The sequence below is a fragment of the Stenella coeruleoalba genome (assembly GCF_951394435.1).
Source record: "Stenella coeruleoalba genome assembly, chromosome: 3".
Taxonomy (NCBI): domain Eukaryota; kingdom Metazoa; phylum Chordata; class Mammalia; order Artiodactyla; family Delphinidae; genus Stenella; species Stenella coeruleoalba.
The window spans coordinates 34,535,530-34,554,037 of NC_137148.1; the positions used below are offsets into that span (position 1 = coordinate 34,535,530).

The 18,508-nt window shown below is 38.6% G+C and overlaps 1 protein-coding gene across 5 annotated transcripts in view; it reads right to left on the minus strand.

The window, feature by feature from the left end:
- The window catches only part of OXCT1 (3-oxoacid CoA-transferase 1), a 144,098-nt gene that overhangs the window by 24,998 nt on the left and 100,592 nt on the right, over window positions 1–18,508 (minus strand). For all 5 annotated transcript variants that reach the window (XM_079917113.1, XM_079917112.1, XM_079917115.1 and 2 more), the window contains one exon: window positions 1,864–1,953. In XM_079917113.1, coding sequence (XP_079773239.1) covers window positions 1,864–1,953 — 90 coding nt within the window. The remainder of the gene's footprint in view (window positions 1–1,863; window positions 1,954–18,508) is intronic.

Sequence of the window (18,508 nt, forward strand, 5' to 3'; positions counted from 1 at the left end):
TTTCCCCACTGAGAGAAGAAAAAGAAGAAACGCTAAAAAACATTATCTTGCTTCTATGAAAAGCTTTAATAAGGGACTTCTAATTGGAAGTTTGAAGCACCATTTTTCCTCTGTCAGAAATTCCAGCTGAGGAGAAAGAAAACACTTTGGGGGAAAAAAGAGAAATACAGGCCCAATGTTTTGAAAACGAATGCACAAAAATAATCTGAAATGAGTCTGACTTCAGTGCCTATGTGTCAACATTAAAGTAACAACAAAAGGAAAGTCGGAAAGAGTTTTCTCCAAATGGACATTATGTTCCAGAAAACCTTTGGATTTGATTTGCATGCGTGGCATCCTTTTGCCTCTGAAATGAAGTATTTTGGATGCTTTTGCCAGGCATCCTCAGTAGTCACCTGTGTTGGTTTCATTTCTATTGTCCCACATTTATGCTTCACTGCTCACTTCACTGTTTACTAAGCAATTTATGTTAATTTCATATTTATTACAGTTTTCACAATGAAACTGTTTCATGGCACCCATCACTCTGTAACAGAACTCCCCATGGGAAACAAGTCGGATGCAAATCTTCCAGATCCACACTCTCCCACAATGCTGCATCACAAAATAAAAAAGGGCAAACGAACTACCACTTCCACTCAAAATAGCAGGTATCAAGGTGAGAACAGGTAGCTTTTGTTTTAAAACTAAGAATTATAAAGGAGAATGAGCAAAGGTATAGAGGGTGAAGAGGGTACCTGACACCCAATATCAACTTTGCAAATCATCAGAAGCCCAGGGATTCAGGTGGGGAAGGCAATTAAGCTCAGTTGTTTCAAAGACAATGACTTGGAATAGGAAGAAAGTCATACTGATAGCTCAGTATTTAGAAGACTAGGCTTCGGAGTCAGAGGTATCCAGGCCAAATCTCAGTTCCACTAGTTGTGTGACCTCAGGCAAGTTACTTAACCTCTCTGAAGCTCTGTTTCTGGACCCACAAAAATACTTATATCAAGTTCATGGGCTTTTACAGGCAAACATACACAGAGAGCTTAGTGTACTGTTCATGCACAGTAAACTCAATGAATGGGAGCCATCACTATTACAGGCTGATGATATAATCATTAAATGTAAGTGCCATGCGGTCAATGATTCTTGTCTAGTTTTGGTCGTTGCTAAATTCCAGCAGTGCCCAGCACATAATAGGTATTCAATAAACACTCAACAATTTATCAAAATAAAAGTATAATATTCTTCAGAATAGAACACTTGCTATCACCAAGTCCATCATTTTCTAACACTGTCTCAAAACGGCACCTCCAGAGACTTGGTAAGAGGCCATATTGTCCACTTGAAAATAACTGCTGTTAAAAACGCACATTCTGCTGTGTTTTTCATTTTGCACAGAGATAGCAACCACTATAATCATCTTTAAACCTGAATCAGAGAATTCCCATGTGGTTCAGCGGTGATGACTCTGTGCTTCCACTGCAGGGGGCACGGGTTCGATCCTTGGTCGGGGAACTAAGATCCTACATGCCACTGGGTTTGGCCAAAAAAATAAAAATAAAATAAAAATATCTATAAACCTGAATCAACACATCTGCCCTAACATCTTTTCACTGCTTTTGAAGACATTATAGCTTTTACTTTTAATGTGTGTGTGAGGCAAATAATCAAAGAACACCCTGATGTTTGCTTCAAAGTTAAAACAAACATTTAGCTGAATGATAATAAATAATGGTCTTTATTTGTAACGTTTTTCTATAAAATATAAACGCTATCAAGCTGAGTGATCCAGAGAAAACAATAAAAACAATGGTTGCATGACCTGGTGAACAGGGTTTCAGTGTAGTGTGAATTTCCAAAAGCAGCTCTCATTACCTTTGCAGAGTGCTCCATGGTGACCACCACTTTCGTTTTGGCACTGGACACTAGATCCATAGCCCCTCCCATTCCTTTCACCATCTTCCCCTGCAAAACAAACAGAAAATAAGAAGTACTTCTTGGGACTTCCCTGGTGGTCCAGTGGTTAAGAATCAGCCTTGCAATGCAGGGGACACTGGTTCGATCCCTGGTTGGGGGAATGAAGATCCCACGTGCTGCGGGGCAACTAAGCCTGTGTGCCACAACTAGAGAGATGCCCGTGCACAACGAAGAGCCCACATAACGCAACGAAAGATCCCGCGTGCCTCAACTAACACCCGACACAGCCAATAAATAAATAAATATTAAAAAAATAAAAAGAAGTAATTCTCTTTCATGTTTTTAGTATGTGGCAGAACAAAATTAACTTGCAAGAAGAAGCCGCTGGAATAATTAGTGAAAAAAACTCATTGACCTTCATTGCTTAGTACTTGAGCTTTATGACCTTAATATCCTGTTGTTCTATTATTCTATGGCTGAAGAATAAGTTCAGGATAAATATTATGATGTTACATTCACTGAGTATGGCTAACATTACTTTGTCAACGCTATATTAGCAATATGTCAATCATTGGATAAGAAAAAACTCAAGAACCTTTCCAAAATTCTGGGCACATTACTCTTATTACAATAATATGAGACTGAAATCCACATGCCCCTGACATACATTTCTTTCTTTTTAAACATATACTTGGCACCACTGAGTCTTCAATCACAGACACTTTCTAAAGCACTCTCTTGGATTTCCTGCAGATTAAAATACCATTAGGTAGTAAACTAAGGCATTAGTGGTGTTTCCCTAGTAATGATTAATATGAAGGGTGGGTCTGTCTTTCTAAAACCTGGCACTTATCTTGCTCCTAGAAAAATACATCAAAACGAAACAAGAAAATATATTTCTGTTAAGCAAAAACAGAAAACAGAAGCAGACTTCAGGATCCTTTCACCAAGACCATTCTATTTTTGTTCATCTATCTATCTCCTCATTCATTAAACATTTACCAACCACCTTCTCTGTGCCACACACTCTGAATAATTCCCACTGTCTAGTCTGTCTCCTGGTTACAGAGTTTTGGAAAAAGCAAGTGTCCCCAGAGATGATGAAATAAATTCTTACTCAAGTAGACTGAAAAGAAATGTTTCTAACATTGAAACCTCCTGAAAATTTAATTTATTTTTTTCCTCTTGCTGATTTGACAGTAAACTCTTCCAGGGCTTTCAGCTCCTTTCCCATAATTTCATACCTTTAAGGAAATCAGGCAATACACTCACACCTGGCTTTAAGACACGGTCTCAAATCCCCTGATTTCAGAAACATTTTAGAGGTCAGTGCAACACTGCACGAACATGAATTATATGGGCAGTATAAAACAAAGGAGTTAAGCAGTCAGGATATCTTCATGGTTTGGAGCTTGCCACTAAATGACATTGGGAAGCAGCTGGCAATGGTTGGGAGGTGGTGCAAGGAAGGAGTGGAAGGGACAAAATGAGTCTGTCTTCAGACATGTAAGGTTGCCATGAAGCAGAATATCCACGTGGAAATGTGTAATTTTATACTTCTATGAGCCATACCGTCACTGCAGTTTTAATAAGTAAAGCACCAGGTCATAACATTTCTGAAGAGAACACTGATACTTTATGGTACCAAATATGGATAAGTTAGAGATAGAAGCAATGAATGTCTATCATAAACTCCAATACTAAGGAAGTTTGGGATTTTTAAAACATCAAAACACACTAAAGCTATTCCATTTAAAAATGTCTCAACATGTTCTTGCTGTGGTGAGAACATCCAGCCAGTCTGAGCTTCCATAGATAGTGTCCTTGGGCAGACTAAGAGTGTAAGTGCCAGAAGAATGAGGAAGCCAAAGAAAACCAGAAACCAAGCTAGTGTGTTAAACATTCCTTGAATTAAAAAAAAAAAAAAAAATTCCTTGAATTAGAATATACCACAGGCACATTTTGTCCCCTGTGACACAATGATACTGGTAAAGCTTATGACAGCTTCTAACAGGAAGCTTGTCCATTTTAGGTGCATCTGATGTACGTATTTTAAATCATCATCAGTTATTTAAAAAAGATTTATAGAGCACCAGCTGGGTACATAACACTGTGCTGGCAGGAATATAAAGTGCTATAAAACAAGTTGGAAAGAACCATCTCTTTGTGTCTGTTAGAAAGAACTGTATCTCTTGACTCAATGTAAACGAACAGTCTTCATCACTCAAAGAGATTCAAGTGGTCTCATGTCTTGTCTTCAAAGCACACGCTACAAATTTCAAAGCACTATTTTGATACTTACATGTTTGTTTCCAGGAGTAAAAAATGCACAAGATTAGGTGCAGAACACCTGAGATCTATTAACCCACTGTGTGACATTTGCAAAACACCAAATCTCTTTGTATTTAGGCTCATTATCTATAATCCAGGAATAAGAATATCTGCCCTATCATAAAGTTGTTATGAGGAATGGATGTGGAGTAAACAGAAATTTATAAATTTATTGCCTTACATCTTCAGTCAATTCATTTTACTGAGTGTCTAATATGAGCCTGTACTGTACTGGGTGCTGGACTTAGAGATGATCAAGACAGGCTTCTTTTCTCATAAACTTCGTCACTGGGGGAAGGGAAAGCATCCATGAGTAATTAAAGAGACTTGAACCAAACTTCTTCCCTCTAAAAGAAGCATTCCCCACCTCTTCCTCATCCCCAAAGTAGAGCTAAGTGCCTTTTCCCTGTATCCTTGGCACTATTTGGTATGTAATTCTATCACAGTGAATTTCAACTCTTTTCTTTCTTTCACCGTATTATTATTATTGTTATTGCATTATAAGTGCTTAGATGAATGAGTGGATGAATGGCTTCAAGTAACATAGGAATGTTCAAGTTCTAGCAGAGAGCACTGAGGATGCAACTGCTAACTGTGCCTGGAGAGGCAGGAATGGGAGGAAGAGGCTCAGCAGGATGTCACAGAGGAAGTGTTTCACAAAAGTCTGCCAGATGGGGAAGAGAACAGCAGTGTCTCCTAAGAGAAAGCATTTCTAGCAGGTTAAACGGAAAACCTCCAAATATTTGGTTTTTGTATTTTTTAAGTAAGTTCATTGTATTAGAAAAAGAAATGAAAACATTTTCTTCCATTTCAATTCCCAAGTGATTTCTGAAACAGAATCAATTACTAAAGGAAAATAATTTATTCTATCTATACAGAAGAAAAAAAGAGATATAAGACATCCTCTCTGAAGCAAGTGGGAAATTCAACGCCACCTTTCAGCTCGGCTCAGTAGGCACTCTTCTGGGAATCAACTACTTATATATCCCAGTTCTCTACTGCAGCTGGGGTAGCCATGTGCCTGAGTGCTAGACAATGGAAGAGAGGGAGGTGCTACCTGTGGTTTCAGGCTCTGGCCCATAAAAACCTCTCACGTGTAATCCTTCACGCTCCTTCACCTTCTGCAATCTGGACACTGACATCCAAGGTGTCCTCGCAGATGACTGAGCTTCCCTCAGGCTGGGTCCTTAAATGACCACGTGTAGCAGAGCCCACTTACTCAGAAACACACTGCATTGCTCAATATGAGTGAAAAACACAGGGTGCTAAACCACTGAAATCGGGAGGCTTATTTGTTACAGCAGCTGGTGTGACTAATACAGTGGTGTGCTGCCCAAATGAATTCTATGGAAGGGAGAGAATTGTGTAGAATTAGTACTGTTACAGCTGCATAACAGAGGGGGGACCTGAGAAGGCCTCTTAAGGAGATGTTTTACCACTGCTCTTTGAGGGAGGTGACTATGCCAGATACTGTCCTCGGCACTGTTATCTACCTCTTTATCCAAATGTCCAGCACACTGCTTGCCATTTGATAGAGCTGAGATACAGATCTTACCTCCGTCTTCATCTCCCTCCCAGAAACCCAACATCCTAATCAATATACAAAATAAAAAGCTGATAAAAGAGAGAAGTTAAGGAGCTAAAAATGTACCTTTAACTAAATCACAAGAGAGAAAAGTGATACGGAGAAAAAATAGGCCTATAATGAAGAGATTATGGTCATGATTGAAGCACTGGGCCAGGGTGACACAAAGCGTGGCTTTCTTTTATATCTCATCAGCAAACATATATTTCTTGAATGGGGCAACTTTAGTTCTAAAATGCATTCTGGCTAGCATAATGGAGAGATGATTGCTGGATACTCATTTCATAGCCAACTCATTTTTTTGCAGTTAAGGACTGACTCTGACATCAAGTACAGAAAGAATACTGCAATAAAATGCACTAGAATGCTGCACAATTATAAAACTTTTCTAAAAAGATACTGACTCAACTGTTACCCTCCATTCACAAATATTTTCAGGGTCTATTATGAACCAGGAACTAAGATAAGAATTAGGAATAAAAAATGAACATGATCGGGCTTCCCTGGTGGTGCAGTGGTTGAGAGTCCACCTGCCGATGCAGGGGACGCAGGTTTGTGACCCAGTCCGGGAAGATCCCACATGCCGCGGAGCGGCTGGGCCCGTGGGTCATGGCCGCTGGGCCTGCGTGTCTGGACCCTGTGCTCCGCAAAGGGAGAGGCCACAGCAGTGAGAGGCCCGTGTACCGCAAAAAAAAAAAAAAGAACATGATCATCTACCTTTTTTCTAGAAAATATATTTAAACCAAAATCAATATTTTAAATATATTTTTATTTACTTTGATCCTATTTCCTAATATCAGAATTTTAAAGAAAGTGAAAGAAATTGTTAAAATGCCATTTAAAATAAAACATAAAACATACTGAAAATGATTCTTGCCATCATTTTTATCATAAGTATATAAATAGTAATGGCTTATTTTCAGATTTGTTACCTCTAAATATTCTGCTCTTAAGTGAGAAACAATGTACAATCTACAGAAACAATTTTTAAAGCATTTTAAACTAATGCTATGTGCCCCACTGGAAAATGTGAATCAACTGTAAGAAAAGGGGAAAAATAGCTGTGATTTATTTATAAAACTAGGGCTTGTTGTTTAATATTAAACACCAGAGCATTAAGTATCCACCTCAATCCAAATGTAAGCCTCTTTATTTCTGTCTCACTTTCCCATTATTAAAAAATGTTCTAGGAAAGAAAGCGGTCTCTAAACATGTTCCTAGCTAAAGAGCAGGAGAGAGGGAAAATAAAAACATGATATCAACAGTTGTTTAAATACAAAGAGAGATGTTATAAAAGATTTTTAAATTTTGCCTTAGTTTAGCAAAGTTATAACAAATGTACAGCAGAATATTTCTCTTTTCTGTTATGTGATTTTCCTTTCCAAGTTTAATTGTATTTCCCAGGACAGGTGAACTGATCATGTAAACCAATTAATACGTAACTAGAAATATAATAATATCTCTATTGCTAAGTAAGTTAACAAAATTGCTTATAACAAATATCAGTTATCAATCATAATATGGGCTTAAAAAAAAAGCATGTCGGGCTTCCCTGGTGGCGCAGTGGTTGAGAGTCCGCCTGCCAATGCAGGGGACATGGGTTCGTGCCCCAGTCGGGGAGGATCCCACATGCCGCGGAGCGGATGGGCCCGTGAGCCATGGCCGCTGAGCCTGCGCGTCCGGAGCCTGTGCTCCACGGCAGGAGAGGCCACACCAGTGAGAGGCCCGCGTACCGCAAAAAAAAAAAAAAAAGCATGTCAAAAAAGCAGCACTTGGATAAATTCAAAATTTCATTTTAGTAAGCGCTGTTGCTCCTGTTCTCTCCGAGATCTTGTTTCAATTATCCCCTCTTCACAGCTCCTCCACCCTCCCCCTCTCCACAGCCCCTCTCTATAGATTGTCAACACATTGAAGTCCAGTTTCTCCTTGACCATGCCCTTGAAGTGAGAACTACTCAATCCAGTCTCTAATATTTAATCATTTGATTCAGTACACACTTTGTAGGTTTACTTTATACATTCCTGAAACTTTCTACTACATTTTACACTGTGTTCTATCAACATCTGTAAATTCTCTATACTCATCGGCTTCCATGGTATAATACCTCCTACCTTGAGGCTTTCAGGCTCCTTTCTAGCATCCTTTTCCCACACCAGCTTTGTGTTGGCCAACTTAAAGCTCTGCCCTTGGCCTCCTGCTCTTATTGCCACTTGCTCTCCACAAGTGACTTCATCTATACACTTATGATATAAACCGGCCCTGTCTCTGATGATTCCTAAAGCCACATGCCTAGCTCAGATCTTCCCTGAGTTTCAGATTTCAATATCCAAAAACTTCCCAGTCACGCTACAGCACAATCCGCTGGCTGATTCCCCAAATTGTTTCCTCTTGTTCCTGGGCACAGAGGCCACATTTCCCAGCCGTCCCTGAAGTTAGGACTAGTCATATGAATAAGTTCTGACCAATGGAACGGGGTGAAAGTGATATATAACACGTCCAGGGCTGGACCATAAAAACTTCAAGAACAATGCTCCATGCCCTTGCCTTTTCTGCAAACTACATGTTGAAGATGGTGCAGCCATGGAATGGAAGGAATCTCAATCCCTGAATTACTGCACAGAAGAGCTGTCTGCAAATCAGGGATATTCACTTTGGTTCTATGTGAGTGAGAAATAAAAACTTCTGTTATCTTATGTTAATTATTCATGCCTCAACTCAGTATGGTCCAAAGTAAATTAAGCATCTTTATCAAGGCAAATCTCATCTGCCCACCGATTTCCTATTTCAGTTAGTGGCCAGTCAACCATCTCAGGATCCAAATCAGAAACGTCTTTATCTCTTGCCTCTCCTTCATTATCCGTGTACAGTCAATGAATCATTCAATCACAAGGAACTTCTATTTTCCCAATATTTCTTGAACTTGACTATTTCTCACCCTAGCTAAGATCCTTATGACTTCTCCCTGAGTCCCTCCAGTCAACCTATGTCCAGCCTTGTCCCTCTCAAATCTTTCCAACTTATAACCACAAAAATAATCTTCTTAAAATGAGCATTTTATATCATTCCTCTGCTTAAAACTTTTCACTAGTTCCCCAGTGGTTCAGGGTAAAGTCCAAGCACCTCACTCAGTCTGGCATACAAAACCTATAGCAGCGTGGCCTGGACCCTCCTCACTTCCTTAGGCTCCAGTTCCCATTTCTATCCCAGGAATAGTGAGTTGCTTGTCTACAGCGTATGGCTTCATACTATGCTGAAAGGTCCCACCCTCATTCTATCAGGTGTGCTCCAGCTCACCCTTAACGCATCAAATCATGACTACCTCTCCCAGGAAGCACCTGCATGCCCCTGCCCCCACCTCATCAACAAGAGAGATGAGGGGCCTCTCTCGGGTGCTCTCACAGCATCCTAGCTTATCCCCACTATAGAGTTTGCCCCATGACCTGCATTAAGATCAGGGCTGATGTTTCACTGGCCAGCAGTGGCAAGGCCATCCAGGTAGTTATAACTGAAATTCTTCCTCATGAGAGGCATCCCATCCCCCCTCTAACAAACCATGTCCCACCCACTACTGCCATCTAGCAACTTAAAACACAAGAGCAGGCCTCCAAGACCTATCCAGCTACGACGACCATGTGTTTTTTTTTGTTTGTTTTGTTTTGTTTTTGTGGTACGCGGGCCTCTCACTGCTGTGGCCTCTCCCATTGCGGAGCACAGGCTCCGTGGCCATGGCTCACGGGCCCAGCTGCTCCGCGGCACGTGGGATCCTCCCGGACCGGGGCACGAACCCGTGTCCCCCGCATCGGCAGGCAGACTCTCAACCACTGCGCCATCGGGGAAGCCCCGACCATGTATTTTGATCGATTACATCTATTCTGATTCATCAGTACCTGTGCACTTAAGAAATCAATTAACTTCAAATGGGACAAATGAACCCTGTTCCTAGCTATTAACGACACTGATGCTCTCCTTTTGCAAAAGTGTAAATACCACTCAAGAGTGTCTCCGTCATTCACTTTTGAAACCTCAACTGCTCCAAGTAAAAAAAAAAATCCCAATGTGCGTAAAACTGATTGCAGGCCATTAACTCCACCTTTGTGCAGGAAATTACTAAGAATTTACTAAGTGAATAGTTAAAAGTATAAAACTTTCACATTTTCTTTTCCTAAGGTATAAGCAATGTATGATGAAGCTTCTTTTGGTTATAAATGAGGCACTTTGGATAGGTTAACTTCTTTGTACAAGGTCAGACAGACTGACTCTGATTACTTTGTTTGCTGGATTAATAAAATGGACAGCAGGAGAAAAACTCTATGTTATTCTTAGCTCTGTTGTGAATCTATAGGTTCAGTTTTCATAGAGTCTATTCATTATTCTTCAAAGGTGAAAACAAACATCAAATAAACTGGCTAGGTGAGTTCGCCTTGTTTTATCAGGCCTCCTACAGAAATAGAAAGAGTTTGAGCAAATGCTCCAGGACAGATATAAGGGGATTTGTTTTTATTTAACATGATTAAGTATTATTACTTAATAATAATTCAGTAATAATTATATATTATGTATAAATAAGATATGTAATTGAATTTATTAAATACGACTAAGCACGGGCGTTTCTGGCCCTGTACATTATCCAGAAACAGGATAAGCACAATATTTAAAAATCCAAGGATAAGTTATTTTCTGCATTAAGAGCCTCTTCTTTCCACTGGGTCACCGAGAGAAATGCACTGGAATCATACGCAATTGCCCCCATGTGACCATGCATGACCTACAAATACAGGAATTTCACATGGTTGGTTCAAACTAATGTTCTAATAGTGGGAACACAGATCCCATTTACTATCACACAGAATTTTTTTAAGGGCTTATATTATTTTTAGGAAATCCCAACAAAAATGACAGCTAAAATACAAACGGAAGAATAACAATCATTTTTATGTGTCTGCATGTACTAAAATATATCAACATCCCTCAACAACTCACTCACATGGAATAAGAAATTATTACCATTCCTTTTGGAAACAGGAAATAGTCTTTCTCAGAAATTTTATTTTCCGATTCTTCACAGGGGTGTGGATTGTTTGGGATGAAGGGGGGGGGCAGTGAGCATAGAACCATGGGCAGAAGCAGACTTGCTCCATCACCTCCTCCCACTGTCTGCAAAGCTCTAAAGAGCACAATTACAGAATTATTATAATTACACAGCCATCTCTGACAGCTGGATGGAATTTTCAGAGAGAGAGAAAGACAGTGACTAAAAGAACATTATTAAGGAATACATCAGAATCATTACCAGTGTTTTTAGCCACAGTAGAAAAGATTAAAAAATGTAGAAGATAATTTAAAAGCTAAACACACACACACACTTAAGAACAATTGTGAAAGAGCATGTTATGAATACTAAATGTAGGTGCTATATTAAGCAAGTTAGAGGGCTAGGTGAAAGAACATAAAACCATTTTGATTCTACACCAAATTAATAAGTACTCTGTTTATTCCCAAGGTGTCCTCTAGATTCAGCTGATGACCCAGTTTAATGATTGCTAAGTACCCACTGAGAGTTAACAGCTATGAACATTCACAGCGAATTGATAACCCTTTGGTCATTGGTGGAGTCTTTTAATTTCTTTCCTCCTAAGCCAGTCCTAATCTGTAAAATGGGTACCCAGTGCCTCTCAGATGTGAAGACAGTTCTCACCTCTGGTTTGCTAAGACAGCATACCTCACCTTCGGGATTAGGAGAACCATGGGTAACATCATTCCACAGAGATTCAGATCCTGGGACTAGTATGAGGTCTGAGCCCCAAGAGGGAGAAGCATAGCATCATTGTGAGAATGACCCACTTCTGGGGGCAACACAGAATGCTAAGGAGCCATGTCACTGTGGGTGGGTCCTAGCATCACAGGCATAGGATGGTTTTAGAAATCAATGACACAATTTCTCCTCTGAAGACCTTGTAACTGCAAGTGCATGGAAGGTAAAAATGGCTCCTCCTCAAACTGGGGAGAATGAGGTGGAAACCAAGAATTTTTTCAAACACTGAATCAGGTTAAAAAAATTACTTTGGGGGGGCTTCTCTGGCAGTCCAGTGGTTAGGACTCTAGGTTTCCACTGAAGGGGGTGCGGGATCGATCCCTGGTAGGCGTGGCCAAAAATTTTTTTTAAAAGCCTCTATCTAAAAAAAAATTACTTTGGGGAATTTGCCACAAATATTTTTGAAAGATACATAACGAGGGAAGTTGAGGAAGCATTAATTTCTATCTTCTTATCTTTTTTCTTTCCTTTTTTTTTTTTTGCGGTACGCGGGCCTCTTGTTGTGGCTTTTCCCATTGCAGAGCACAGGCTCCGGACGCGCAGGCTTAGCGGCCATGGCTCACGGGCCCAGCCGCTCCGCGGCATGTGGGATCTTCGCGGACCGGGGCACGAACCCGTGTCCCCTGCATCGGCAGGCGGACTCTCAACCACTGCGCCACCAGGGAAGCCCTATCCTCTTATCTTTTAAAGTCAACTGTGGCAGAGCAAGCTCTTAGATGGTGGGAGGGACATGGCGGGGGTGGAGTGGGGGAATGGTTCTGGGACTAAAAGTGAAAAGTGAAGTGTCTTTAGAGAAAAGTAACAAGTAAAACAAAAAAAACACCTTTTTGGTGAACATCTTGATAATATAGAAATCAAAACACCAAGAACAGAATGAAAAAATAAAAGATATTCTTTTGAAGTAAAATACAAAGAAAAATCAGAAGAGGGTAGAAATATAAACATATAAACTTTAACTTATTTTTTGATACGCCAGTGCTTTAACTCCCTATACTTCATAAGTGACCTTTTAAGTTTCTGATCTTGATGGTTTCGGTAACTTTATCTCTGTCTATAATACCAGAGACATAACATATATGACAAAACAGTATTAAAAATCAATGTGTTAGCAAAAAACTTGATTATTTCAGACCCATTTTCTATGGAGCCTAAGTTGAGGTACACTTTAAATCTAATACATTCTCAGGTGAGTAGCAAGAGCTACAGTAACTGAGAAGAATTTTATTCCTTTTACTGCTATAACACCCTGTGGCAGAAATGACTTCATTCACGTTCATCTGGAACTCAGGAATGGCAAATATTTGGAGCTGGGATGTACTAGCTAAAAAATCATTTTTATTCCCTAGAATGCCATTTTTAGGCTCCACATTTAGAAGGAAACACATTCTCTTGATAACCACCTGAGAAGCTATTCAGGAAGGAGTTGATTTTTCCTCTAACCAAAGTGAGCAGGTCTAAAATGCAAAGTTGTTTATCTTTATTATTCAAAACTGTACAAGTGTGGGTTCGCATGCATACATACATTACTTAGCTCTGTCCACTGAGAAGGTTTAGAAGCAATGACGTCCCAGTAGCAATAAGCACACCCAACACCCAGATCTTGGTTTCAAATACCATTCTCAAATAAAAGAAACCAGGGCTCCTTGGAGAAATAGCTGATACTAGGAACATCTTGTAGTAACAGAAAGGAAGTACTCAATGAAAAATAAAAATAATGGAGTTGTATAGGAGCCAACGTGAAAAAACTCCCAATGGCCATAGTTGGCACAAGTTGAGCATGCAAATAAATAACATGGTACTGGATTATAACTCAAAGTATAAAATATACATTAGCCCATACTGCCATAAACAAATAAATGGTAGAGAAGAGACAAATCTTCTCTCTGGAAGAACTGCAAATAATACATAATACCCCTCTTTTAAGTGATCTTTGAGGGTGGGCTGAATCTACTGACATGCTTCTAAAGGGAAAAATAGTAACTTTATAGTGAACAAACCTGGTAAAGAGTACCTTAATCAAGTGATAAAGGTCAATGTCAACAGTGGTATCATGTGGATAACCTAAATTCCCTAACTTGTGTGAAAAGGACACTTTACAATATAGTATTCTTCTAATACTATTCTAATACTGTTCTATAGTATTCTTTCCAAAAACTCATAACCTCAGTCTAATGATGAGAAAAACATCAGGCAAACCCAGACTGGGGAACATTCTGCAGGACTTCTGGCCAGTACTTCTCAAGACTATAAAAGTCATGAAAAACAACTGGAAAGACTGAGAAAGTGTCACAGACCAGGGAAGACTAGGGAGATGTGACAACTAAGTGCAATATGGTACTCTGAACTGGATCCTGGAAAAGAAAGAGGACAAATTAATGGAAAAACCTGATAAAATCCAGATAGAGTCAGGAGTTTAATTAATATTAATGTACCTGAAAGACCTGTACACTGAAAACTATAAAACATTGATGAAACAAATTTTAAAAGGCACAAATAAATGGAAAGAAACTCCGTGTTCATGAGTTGGAAGACTTAATATTGTTAAAATGTCCATACTACCCAAAGTAATCTACAGATTCAAATCAACACCTATCAAAATATCAATGGCATTTTTTAACAGAAATTTTTAAAAATCCTAAAATTTACATGAAACCCCAAAAGACCCTGAATAGTCAAAGCAATCTTGAGAAAGAATAACAAAGCTGGAGGCATTATATTTCCTGATTTCAAAACATATTACAAAGCTACAATAATTAGAAAGGTATGATATTGGCATAAAAACAGACACATAGATCAATGGAACAGAATATAGGGCCCCAAAATAAATCAACACATATACAGTCAATTGATCTTCAACACAGTTACCAAAAATATACAACAGAGAAAAGACAGACTCTTCAATAAATGGTGGTGGGAAAACTGTGTATCTGCATGGAAGGAATAAAATTGGGATCTTATAAGGATAACAAAAGGCAACAAAAGCAAAAATAGACAAGGGGGACTACATCAAACTACAAAGTTTCTGCACAGGAAAGGAAACAATCAACAAAATGAAAAAGCAACCTAAGAAATCGGAGACAATATTTGCAAACCACACATCCGACGAGGAGTTAATACCCCAATATATAAGAAACTCCTTAACTCAACAGCAAAAAATCAAATAATCCAACTAAAAAATGGACAAAGGACTTGAACAGAAATTTCTCCAAAGAAGACATAACAAATGCCCAACAGGTATATGAAAAGATGCTTATAATCACCAACCTTCAAGGAAATGCAAATCGAAACAACGAAGTATTACCTCATACTTATTATCAAAAAAAAAAGTGGTGACAAGGATGTGGAGAAACTGGAACCCTTGAACACTGTTTGTGTGAATGTAAAATGGTGCAGCTGCTAGTGGGAAACAGTATGCAAGTTCCTCACAATAAAATAAATAGAACAACCAGATGATTCAGCAATCCCACTTTGGGGTATATATCCAAAAGAATTAAAATCAGGATATTGAAAAGATACCTGCACTACAATGGTTATTGAATCATTAATCACAATAGCCGAGATATAGAAACAACCTAAATGTCGACTGACAAATGAATGGGCAAAGAAAACATGGTATATACATACAATAGAATATTATTCAGCCCTTAAGAAGGAAATCCTACCATACGTGACAATGTGGATGAACCTAGAGGACATTATACCAAGTGAAATAAGCCAGTCACAGAAGGACAAATACTGCGTGATTCCACTTATGGGAAGAGTGGGAAATGTAGAGTTGTTCAATGGGTATAAAGTTTCCATTATACCCGGTGAATAAGCTCCAGAGATTGCTACGCAACACAGTGCTTATAGCTAACAATACTGTATTGTTAGGAGGGTAATCTCACATTAAGTGTTCTTACTACAATTTAAAAAAAAAAAAGCTGATTAAACCCCTCCCCCCTCAAATAGTAATGTACTAATGTGTGTTTTTTAGTTTTGACAAATGTACCACAGTAATAAAAGATTGTAATATTGAGGGAAATCAAGTAGGGCGGATATGAAAACTCTTTGTACTATCTCTGCAACTTTTCTATAAATCTAAAATTATTCCAAAATACAAAGTTTATTTTTTTTAAACTTCAGTATATGGCTTGCTCCTGTGGTTTTTGTTTCTTCATCAAAATTAAAACAATACAGATTAGTTCTCAGATTTCCCTCTGTGAGGGCCTCTCCTACTAACTCTTTTAGCCTATTGCTAAAATGTTTTGCAAAATCTAGACTCTAAAAACAATAAATTTATGACAATTAAATGAATCTGTGCTTTGTTTTTAGGTATGATCTGTTTTCTTGTAGTAAGTGAACTTTATTGCAATACAGAGTACACTAGCTTAACAAAGTCACAATTTAGTATCTGGATAAAGAATAAGAACGATAGTTCTGAGAACTGTATATGTAGGTTTTTCTTTGTTGTTGTTTTAATTTTCTTTTTTCTTTTTACTTTTTGACACTCATTTCTCACACCTCCCACCCCCAGCCTCTGGCAACCACCAGCCTGTTCTCTATATCTAATAAGCTTGTTTTTTGTTTTTCATTTTTTAGAGTTCACATGTAAGAGTGATCATATGGTATCTGTCATTCTCTGCCTGACTTATTTCACTTGGCATAATGCCCTAGAGGTCCATCCATATTGTCATAAATGGTAAGGTTTCATTCTTTTTTATGGCAGAGTAATATTCCATTGTGTGTGTGTATGTATACATACCACATCTTCTTTATTCATTCATCCATACACGGACATTTAGGTTGCTTCCATACCTTGGCTACTGTAAATAATCCCTCAGTGAACATAGAGGTGCATATATCCTTTCTAGTTAGTGTTTTTGTTTTCCTCAGATAAATACCCAAAAGTAGAATTGCTGGTTCATATGGTAGTTCTATGTTTAATTTTGGGGGAAACTTCCATACCATTTTCCACAGTTGCTGCACCAATTTACATTTCCATTAACAGTGCACGAGGATTCCCTTTTCTCCACATCCTCGCCAGCACTTACTTGTCTTTTTTTTTTTTTTTCCCCACTCCGCATGACTTGTGGGATCTTAGTTTCCCAACCAGGAATCGAACCCAGGCCCACAGCAGTGAAAGCACCAAGTCTTAACCACGGGACTGCCAGGGAATTCCCTTTCTTGTCTTTTTTGTAATAGCCATTTTAACAGGTGTGAGGTGATAACTCATGTGGATAATTTGCATTTCCCTAATGATTAATGATGTTGAGCATCTGTCCATGTACCTGTTGGCCATCTGCATATTTTCTTTGGAAAAATGTCTATTAATACCTTCTGTCCATTTTTAAATCAGATTGTTTTTCTGCTATTGAATTATATGAGTGCTTTATATATTTTGGATATTAGCCCCTTATCAGACACATGATTTGCAAATAATTCCTCCCATTTGGCAGGTTGCCTTTTCATTTTGTTAATGATTTCCTTTGCTGTGTTTTATTTTTCCCAATAAACTTTGCCATCCACGTCATCATTATTTTGAGAAGCCTGTTCTGATGTTAGATAGCTTAGGTTTCTGATAGAACACTTTTTTCAAAAAATTAAAACATGGTAATGAGGACCTTTTAAAACAATGTTCTGCAACCATATTATTGCAAGTTTGAAAAAGTTAGGACTGGACCTTTGTTCTATGATATATAATTACCATTTCTACTTTTTACTATTGCTATTTCATTTTTCTTGTTATGGCTTACTTTTTCCATGCTGAGCCTCTTTTAATAAACACAATTTTATGAAGATAACTCCTCATTACGTAAACAGTACTTACAGAAAGTAAGTAGGTATTATTTACGTTTCCCTTACACAAAAGACAAAATACAACAATGAAAAGTTAAACAAATTACCTGAAGTTATAAGAACAAATCAGAAAAGAACTGAAGTTTTTCCCTAACTTCTAGAAAAAGGTAATTGAATCACCATAGAAGACGCTTCCTATTTTAAAATGTCCATTATGTTGGACTTATTGCACTATTTTTCTTTCTCATTGTTCCTAATCTGATGGATGGTGTTAATTAATTTAGTTAAGAGACAGACAGCAAGCCTAGAGATGCCCTGTGTAGTTTCAGTTTAGACAAAGTCTAAAAATACAGTTGGAGCCTTTAGGACTAAAATTTAAAAACTTTCCAAATGTGCTCATCAACAAACCATTTATCTTTCACCAACCTGAAAGCCATGACTTAGGCAAATTAAATTTCCTAAAAACTACATGATTATGAGAAGTCACATTCAGGATGGAAAATGTTAGCTGAGTAATAAGTTTATTTTTCATAACATCCTGGCAGTAAGAAAAATGTCGCATTTTTTAAGGGAGCTAGTTTGTTTGTGGATTAGTTTTTCAGGGTCTGATTATTTAGATGATATGCTTATTTTTCTTCATTTTACTGTGCACTTCTTTGGCCCTTTATTATCTGATAATAAGTACATGATCTCTACCAGAAGGTGGTGTTTCCAAAAACAAAAGACCCAAATCATAATAACAATTCACCAATCAGAAATCGGCTTATCGAAGACTGTTAAGGTTCAAAGCTATAACTATAATCCATAAATATGCAAACCAGATGAGAGGCTAAAACATGTCAAATCTCAGGAACTTGAGTTAAAGCTTATGAGCCTGCCTCAAAGGACTCTGGGACTTCCTGGGTGGCACAGTGGTTAAGAATCCGCCTGCCAACGCAGGGGACACCGGTTCAGTCTCCGGTCTGGGAAGATCCCATACGCCACAGAGCTACTAAGCCCAGGTGCCACAACTACTGAGCCTGTGCTCTAGAGCCCGTGAGCCACTACTACTGAGCCTGAATGCCACAACTACTGATGCACCTAGAGTCCGTGCTCCG